General features: G+C 44.4%; 1 protein-coding gene across 8 annotated transcripts in view; it reads left to right on the top strand.

Moving 5' to 3' along the window:
- The window catches only part of LOC147030682 (oxysterols receptor LXR-beta-like), a 57,451-nt gene that overhangs the window by 15,785 nt on the left and 32,005 nt on the right, over positions 1–9,661 (top strand). For 7 of the 8 annotated variants that reach the window (XM_085874958.1, XM_085874959.1, XM_085874955.1 and 4 more), the window contains 3 exons: positions 2,047–2,322; positions 2,917–3,140; positions 9,130–9,243. In XM_085874958.1, coding sequence (XP_085731084.1) covers positions 2,047–2,322; positions 2,917–3,140; positions 9,130–9,243 — 614 coding nt within the window. The remainder of the gene's footprint in view (positions 1–2,046; positions 2,323–2,916; positions 3,141–9,129; positions 9,244–9,661) is intronic. The other variant, XM_085874963.1, reaches the window with a different exon arrangement.

Consider the following 9,661-nt stretch of genomic DNA (forward strand, 5'->3'; position numbering starts at 1 on the left):
AAAAGTGGAGAAAATAAAAACTGATGGTAATAAGGAGAAAACACAAATAAACACGATCACGGGAAGAAGGGTAGGCCTCAGTCTAATGGAAACCCGATATGACAAACTGATGAATATACACCAAATTAGCACTAGTTTTGAAACAAAACCTAACTAAACATGTAAACGTCAGTTTTTTTTACACACAGTAAACATGGAGGCAACAAAATAAACAGTCAAAATGTGACAACCAACGATTGGAAACTTATCTTTGAGAAAGTCGGCAGAGGCCCCTGGAGAGAACCAACCATTGCTGAAAAACCAGAACCGGAAAAAAAGTTTTTCACAAACGTGGGACTTTGTCTTCTGTCATGCAAACTGAAGTCTTTTCTTGGACTTGAATGAAGATTAGTACTTCTATTTTAATTGGCTTGCATTAAATAAAGAATACTGTTACGGATCTGGAAACCATATGCATTCAACATACAGATGTCCCAAAAGTCAGTTATCTCGTTAAGTATGTGTGTCGTCAGATCCCCTTCCTTTTGTCTCGTGGGAGAATCAAAGGCGTGCGTTGCGATTTCTTTTCGTTAGGTTATTACATCTAACAAGCCATCTAACAACCATCCCATCTGCATGACCCCTCGGCCCATCACGATCCACCACCAACCAGCTGCCTTTTCGCACCCTGACGTGCCAGGGCAAGATCTTGCGGTTCCGGTTTCTTGGCTCCCACAAACGTTGTAACTCTTTCACGACGACCTTTGCAACATTGATACTGTTGCTCAACAAGTACGAACCCACGTGGAAGAGTGGGTGGGGTTTCCCTGCAGGGGCCGAAACCCCGCCCAGGAAGGGCGAGTCCATGGGAGCCTGCCCAATCAGGGCGGGGAGTGACGTCTGTTCGAGCGAGCCCTTCCCCGTTGAGGGAGGTCCATAAATTCCCGAGTACTCTCTGAGGCAGAGGTGGTTTTTTGGGGGTTGGTACGAAGGTTGTTCGGAGGTTTTCGACGGGGTTGTTGAGCGCGTAGTTCTTTTGAAACGGAGGGTGGAGCAGAAGGTCGTGAAGGCAGCGAACGTGTCTCTGCTGGCCCTCTACAAGGAAGGAAAGAGCGACCCCGACCCCCCCTCCGTGGACCCCGCTTCTCACCACTCGAGCTCCGCCACGAACCATGAGTCCCACACGTGCAACTGGGGACCAAAGCAGCGACCTTTGTCAGGTGCCGCATCACGGAGCACCCACTTCCTCCGATGGTCAGGTACCCAGCTGGACTCTGACCCCCAGCTCGTCTCTCTCCTCAGCTGCGAGGGTCCAATAAATAACTCTGGGTTTATTTTCATTTGTGTGTGTGTCTGCGTGTGGGCCCGTCTTTAAGTAGAACTGAATAAGTGTTTTTGGATCATTGTAAATATTCCTTGCTTGCATATTCGCGTTAAGTCTTGCTTTGTGTCTTCATTTACTGTAAATAAATCATCACAGAAATGTTCCCAGTCCGTTTCCGTCTTTTCTTGAATTGGTCCAGCATGGTTCGGATCTGAGTTTAGGTGGGGTTTTATCCCCGGTAATCGGACAATTGTAGCCGGGACGTCCTGGGCAGGCCTGCTCGACTGTATCCGAGCCGGAAAGGTGGGTGGCAGAGTGGTCGTCGGTAGGTGTAATTTTACCGCAACCGGTAGGGTGAATCCGGTTCGGCCAGGCGTTCCAAGGGCGTGGAACCCGGTAGCCGAGACCGCGTGGTTACTTAGGTACATTGGATCTCGACAAAATAACCCTATGCCACGCGGTCGAGATATTGGCGTTCCACGGTCGGTTAAACGACCCGCCGACTCGCAGAGTTATCCGAGCGACGGCCTACAATTCCAGGGAGTCTGGTGGAGACGCCGCAACTTTCCCCACCTAGTGGTCATTCTCACCACCGACCCCCGGCCCGCAACAATACCACTAAAAAGCTGATTTGAGAAAAAAAATTTTCCCAGAAGATCACGTGTTGATTTGCATAATATTACATTTCGTAATGCATTCCAAATACCAAATAGTCCATAGTAATTGTGACTATCTATTTGCAGATGGTTTGGTTCTGGGGAAGAGAAAGAAAGGACCAGCTCCGAAACTGCAAGGGGCAGAGCAGTGTCGAGTGTGCGGAGACCGTGCCTCTGGGTTTCATTACAATGCACTCTCATGTGAGGGATGCAAAGGGTTCTTCCGCAGGAGTGTAATCAAAGGTGCACGGTTCTCATGTCGTGCTGGTGGAGAAGGAGCATGCAACATGGATGTGTACATGCGGCGGAAGTGTCAGGCATGCAGAATGAAAAAATGCTGTGATGCGGGCATGCTTGAACATTGTGAGTGGTATTTGGTAGGGATGAGAGGTTATTGAGGGTGAGATGGGGAAGAGCAAGATGGAAAGGAAAAGACGAAATTGCCGCAACAAAATAAAGGCCTTTACAAATGCAGCAATTCTCTGGAAAGTTTTGTTGATTTTGGAATGTACGAAAGTAATACCTCTTATTTTTCACTTTGTAACCTAAGTGTCATGGAAAAGCTGCGCGAGATCACAATGAAAGGTTTGTATCTCCTGCCCATTTTAAATTGAGCGGCACTGTGATCGGTCACACAACATCACACCATGCTTTCAAAATGGTTGCCCCACTATATGTGCATACGAAGCAGAGAACAGTTATTGAATTTATTACTCTGGAAGGGGTGGGAAGCATGGGGATTTGTGATGGGCACCATCAACTTCGCTCTCGTTGTAATTGGAATTATATTTAGTGAGAAATAAAATAATAAGCATTAGTTTTGTATCGACCCTCGTAAAACCATGCAGCCATTTAAAATTTTATACATTATATCAAAAGAATGGTGACTTTTAACCAGCTCAATGAAGATACTTGGGAGGATGCAGAATGGCATGTATAAATTTCTGCTCCCGACAGGTGTACTTTCTGAAGAGCAAATACGAAAGAAGAAAGGGGCACGCCGTGGGATGGATGAAGATGTGGGATCGCAATCAGGGGTCATACTAGTTTCGCCCCCATCCTCTCCCTGTCCTCAAACACTTGCTCGACTGTCTCCCGAACAACAGACGATGATTGATAGCCTGGTCAATGCACAGCTGCAGTGCAACAAGCGGTCATTCAGTGATCAACCTAAGGTCACGGTCAGTATTCACACTTTACACACTGTTGGTGTAACTGTCACGCTGTATTCCACTTTACCTTTATCGTAGTATAAGTGCCAGACTATAAATGTTCACAACAAACTCGTGTAACTATCACTTTCTTGTATTTCACTGTACTACATTATGCAGAAACTTATCATATTGCAGTGCTCTTCTATATATAATATATATATATATATATATATATATATATATATATATATATATATATATATATATATATATAATATATATATATATATATATATATATATATATATATATATATATATATATATATATATGAGATACATCATACTGATGAACCACTGTTATTGTGTTACTGTGTCACGAAAGAACACTCTATTTTGTGTCTTTTTACAATTTAGTGTGTGCCGTTTAAATTTGGTTGTCTTATGTACAATCATGCGACTGTTTGAATTTTCCTCACCAGCTGTGCAGCAAATTAAAACTCTGCTAATAGGACTGACTTTCAACCTCTTGAACCCTTCAATAAGAAATGTACTAAATGCCCCCCCCCCCAAACCAAACCCTCCTCCTCAACTCCCACAAAAAGAAGAGTACAAGGCAACAGTCTGAACACATTGTTTTTCTTTTTTTGTTGCAACACAATTGAAGTTTCACTTCAAACAGATACTTGTGTTGAAGTATAGGATCAGTAAAGTGTTTCTCTTTTCATTGTTTGTTGTGCTTTTGCTGGAGTTTTTTTTTTACTTTTAAACATGCACTTCTCAGGGATGGATCTGAGATGAATGAGATTGGAAAAGCACCTGTCAAATCACTTATAAACAAGACAGAGCATTTAACAATGCAGAGGCTTGTGGGAGTATTTGAATAGGTGACCCCATTCACTCACCAGTGGTGATATCTACGTGTGTGTGTGTGTGTGTGTGTGTGTGTGTGTGTGTGTGTGTGTGTGTGTGTGTGTGTGTGTGTGTGTGTGTGTGTGTGTGTGTGTGTGTGTGTGTGTGTGTGTGTGTGTGTGTGTGTGTGTGTGTGTGTGTGTGTGTGTGTCCATCTTCCATAACTCCAAAACCATGAAACCGAGCTGACAAACTTTGCATGCATACTAAGAAAACTCCAAGGAAGTGCAAGAGTGAAAATTGGATGTTTGGGTTAATCAAAAGACTCCTTTTGAAGATAATTAATGGCCTTATTGAATTATATCCTTTATCAGGCGCATCCTCGGTGACAGCTCTCGATGGGGTCTGAAGGCATTTCCTGAGTTACCTCGCTGGGGTCTGAAGCCGTCATGTTTTTTTGGCCTGCTCAACTATACTTTGACTTGGAACAGGCTGCAATGATTTCTTAACTATAAATTTTTTTTTTTTTTTTTTTTTTTTTTTTTTTCATTTTCCTCACTCATATTCTCAAATGCTTGTTCATCATAGCTACAAATCCCTGACAACATTGAAATGCTTATAAACACTCGGAGATGCCAGCGTTCGTGGCTTTATTTCATTTCCGCATATGCCATAACCTCGAGAATCTCTTAAACTTCACTGAATTACAAAATCTAAGCTCCAGAATTTTACTTGGCTGCAGTTCCGAATGCTAAAAATAAGTGTTCATTTGTCCGATTTGGACATTGCTTGGGCATTTCTAGGTGCATGGGTTTATCGATGGCAATTGGTAATTGCTTGCCAAGCCAGGCGTTCCGTTGAAGTGCTTGCTTAAGTGCATAAGCCACTTGCCAAGCACCCTACTGTCGATAGCGGTACAGTTCGTGTCCCAATCGGGATGTACAGTCGGTAGTTGTTGTACAAGGTAGAGGTCCCTAAACAGCACACACGGACGTGGTACATATGGGTAGATTTGGATTGAAAGGGACTCTCTGCGGGTGTGTGGGCATCTCATACCTGTTATGGGCGCCGTGGTGGCAAAGTGTCATCCCATATCTTATGGAGGCTTTATCAGGTTTTCCATTGTCCTCATGACTGTTTCTAAAGCAATTGGTTATATTGGATTTGCTTTATAAAGGTTATATGATTTCTGGTTGTGAGTTTAAAGCAAAACATTGTTGCTGTTCTCAGAACCACATGCATACAACAGATAGTTGTCCCGAGTCAGTTATGCCATTAATATACGTGCAGATACACCCCTTCCTTTTTTGCAGTGGGAGGACACGGGAATGTGTTGCGATGGGCTATTAGTTAGGTTTAATAAATAATTTTCCCCTCCATTCTACTTCCCACTCTTCCTCTTTTCACTCCTGAGCTAAATCTGCCTGCTTGCCCCTCGTCTCGTCCACCACAGCATGTAGCACAACGATCCACCGTGCCCTCTGCCTCGCTTGCCCCTCATCTCGTTTACCACAGCGTGACGATCTACGGTGCCTTCTGCCTCGCTTGCCCCCTCGTCTCGTCTCGTCTACCCGAAACCAGACGTGTGCAGTGAGTCACGCAGTAAGGTGGGCGGGCTGCACCAGCGTCTACCTTAGGCTCAACCCAGGCTGGCAGACCACGTGATGGATCGGAGCCAGTCGGAGCGCTCCACTCGGGCGATGACGTCGGATTCAGCATGGCCCCCTCCTCCGAGCTTCGGGCCCTATAAAAGACTGAGAGGTCCCTCTGTTGTGTGTGTGTTTCATGTTGTGTCTCCTGTCCTCGACTCCACCCACGTCTCGCCTCGACGGCCCGTCTCCTGTTCCTCGGCTCCGCCCACACGACGTCGAACCGCCTCCTGCCTCTCGACTCCACCTACCTGGTCCTGCCTACTGCTCCACCCTCGCCCTCTGGACTCCTCCCTTCTCCACTCAAGCTCCTCCTGTTCGGAACACGATCTCCACACGTCCGGCTGTGGCCAGAAAAATGCGGCTATTGTCGGGTGCCGCACCATGGAGCATCCCTCCCCCCGAAACACCCAGGTACTGAAAACTATAATAACCTCAACCCCCTCCCTCCCTGGCTGCAAAAGTCCTTTTTTTCATTGGGGTTTCTTCTTTTTCTGTGTGTGTCTGAGTGTGCTGGCGCCTGTCTGTTAAGTAAGCCTGTAGAAGATCTTTTATTGTTGTTACTGTGAATAATCTCACATCAAGTCTGCACTGTCTGCTTTAGTAAGTTGCTTGTATAATTGTCGCACCCCCCACAACCCTCTCCTCTTTCCTTGTGTTATATACCCAATAAACCTTTGTTAAACATGCTTTTCATACATAAACATGCTTTTCCTCGCTTGCTGTAAATAAATAAGTGTTGGAGAAATGTTCCCAGCTCGCCTTTGTCTTTTCCCTCATTGGTCCAGCATGGCTCGAATCCAGGTTTAGCCGGGTCTTTATTCCCAACGGTCCGTTCCTTCCAACCGGTACCTTCCTTGGCAGTGTCGCTTGGCTGCATCCAATCCGGAAAGGTGATCCGATCCGGTAGAGTGATCCGGTTCGGACAAGGCGTATTGAGGGCATGGTTCCCCGGTGGTTAAACCGTGAGGTTAATTAGGTAACCCGATTCCATAGGTGGGAGGACCCTAGGTTACGCGGTTGAGTTATTGGCGTCCACGGTCGGTTAAATGACCCGCTGCGTCACGGAATTATCTGTGAGCAATGGCCTACAATTCCGGGGAGTCTGGTGGGAATCGACGTAGCTTCCCCCACCTTGTGGTCTTCTCACCCGACCCTGCCGGCCCGCAACAATATATTTGATAATGCCAGATTTCTGAGCCATTTGCCGTATTAACGTGTTTTCTAAATTACTGAGCCATTTTCTTCTCCACCCGTCTTTTTCTTTTGCACATTTTTTTGCACATTTCTTTTGCACATTTCCTTGAAACTTCTACATGAATGCAACGTTGTTTTTTTAAAATTGGTTTTTTACATTCCCCAAAAACAATGGTGAAATCTACTCAACTCAAGGTTTTTGGGTTTTATACAGTAAGTACTGTAGTCGGTAACCACACTGACTCCAATCTGCCAATTCCAGAAAAAATTGCCGTTATCGGCCAAGTGTGTGTGTGTGTGTGTGTGTGTGTGTGTGTGTGTGTGTGTGTGTGTGTGTGTGTGTGTGTGTGTGTGTGTGTGTGTGTGTGTGTGTGTTTTGTTCATGAAGCATAACATTTTTCTCTCTGTTAATAGCCCCTCCCTTCACCTCTCTCTCTCTCTCTGCCCATCCTCGCTCTGCCTCCCTTCTAATACAGTGCAGCACCCTCTCACCTCTCTCTCGCCCTCTCTTGGGACGTGTCCTGACGGTGTTTGTCTCTGGACGGAGTTTGTATCCAGGTGTTGTTTGTCTCCAGACCTGTCCGGGCCATGTCTGTTTGTCTCGGGAAATGTCTGGGTGGTGTTTATGTCTGGACGGGAGTTTGTCTCCGGACGCGTCCAGTGGATTCTGTCTCCGGACGTGTCTGGGCGGGGTTTGTCTGCATATGTGTCCGGGCAGTGTTTGTCTCCAGGCGGTATTTGTAGTATGACTGGTAGGAAATGGATTTCAGACATTATTTTCTTTTCATCTTCACTGTTATTCTCTGCAGAATCATTTTGATGAGACGGTATTAATCATAATTAACACTCCACCGCACGTCTGCCTTCCTTCCCCCTTCCCTCCTCACTCTCCCTTCCTCCTCGCTCCCACACCTCTCCTCACTCTACCTCCCTCCTCTCTCTTTTTCCCCTCAACCTCCAAACTTTACACCCTCCCTCTCTCTCCCCCTCCCCTCTCTTTCTTTTCCCTTTAGTGTCCCCATCAGCAAAGCGACGGGTGGTGTTTGCCTGTATCTAATATATCACCACTGGTGTGTGAAAGATATAAAAGCTCTTTCTTGCAAATGATTGACTCATTGATATGTGTATATATATATATATATATATATACATATATATATATATATATATATATATATATATATATATATATATATATATATAATGTTTAGTGCTTTCTCTGTGGGAAAGAAAGCTGAAATTTCAGTTGCTGAAAGCTAATATCCGAGAAAAAAAATTTTCAAATGAAAGTCAGCTGATGCATCCTCTCTGGTCACGACAGGTCACGTGTCTAAGCCAATGGAGATAACATTCAAACTGGTGGTTTGGCAACACTGAAACGTGCCTCATAATAACTTTTGCCGTGTTTCATTTTTTTTATTTTTTTTTACATGATATAAGGCTTGTGGTGGACCTGTCCCTCACATACATGGATATAAAGACAAACATACATGACACGACACAAGACCGCTAGAAAAGAAAAACTCAGCAGAATAATAATAATAATATTTTTTTAATGCCATGAACAAACTTTGGTGCATCACAGGTGATGAAGATTGTGGTGAAGTTTCATCGGAATTGCATGTGTAGTTTCTCAGAAGAAAGGAAATACCCTTCCTAGGGTCAAACACATATATATTTTTTTTAATGCCATGAACAAACTTTGGTGCATGCAGGGCGATGAAGGTTGTGGTAAAATTTAATCAAAATTGTATGTGTAGTTTCAGAGAAGAAGTTGCAAGTATTTGTAGACGGATGGACAGACAGACGGACGGACGATGCACCATCCCATAAGCTCCCTGGAACTAAGTTCTTGGTGAGCTAAAATGAGGGGTATTAATTGTAGAAACAAACCCAACAACAGTCATCAGCCTTCCCCTTTGCTCTAGGGGAGGCTTAATAATGATAATAAGCATTAATTGTAAACCAGGTGTTGCTTCCTGACTATGTCGTGTGTATAATTAAGTTATCTGTATTTCATCACTGTTCAGCCATTTGAGCTCGAAATACCCTGAGTTCTGCCCCTATTTACATACTTTGTACATACCTTATCAGCCTGTTGTTTTTGAGGCTCTGTGAGGAGTGGTAATATGGCTAACAAGATGTTTATCTATACAATACAATCATACGAAATGAACACAAAACTTAATGTGCACTTTTTCTTTTTCTACTTGGTTTGCTTGTTCATGATCACATCGTTTGCAACTTTTCTCTGGATTTTCTTTTCTTTCAATATCTTGCGTATACCACTCCACCCTCCTCTCCTCTCCCATGGCACAGCCCTGGCCTCAGGACCATGACCCACAAAATCGGGAGGCAAGGCAGCAGAGATTTGCACACTTCACTGAGCTTGCTATCATCTCTGTGCAGGAGATTGTCGATTTTGCGAAACAGGTCAGTATCATACAACCATCTTCTTGTCACTACACAAAAAGGGGGAAGGGGAGTTGGGGAAGGAAGGGAGGAGGATGGATGGGTGAAGGGTAAGGTTGGGAATGAAGGGGCAACGGAAATTTTTGGAGGAGGGTGGAGAAAAGGGAAAATTGTTTCAAAACAAGATCGAGTTAACGTTTCACCTTTTCAAGCCCATATTACGGTGCAAATGACATCACCAACTGAAATTGTATCAAAAGGCCAAAAGCTAAGGGCCTTCTTATTTAACATGAGTTGCTTCATCAGGTGACTACATAACCATGTGGAAGCATTTCTGATTGATAAGATCATGAAGGGTACAGACAAAATAAGTGCAGGAAAGTTTTTCAGCAGAATAGACAGTAACAGGACCAGAGACCATACCTTGAGAGTGAAGAAG

This window comes from Eptatretus burgeri, chromosome 3, assembly GCF_056783735.1.
Source record: "Eptatretus burgeri isolate ZD-2024b chromosome 3, Ebu_testis_v1, whole genome shotgun sequence".
In the NCBI taxonomy this organism is placed as follows: Eukaryota; Metazoa; Chordata; class Myxini; order Myxiniformes; family Myxinidae; genus Eptatretus; species Eptatretus burgeri.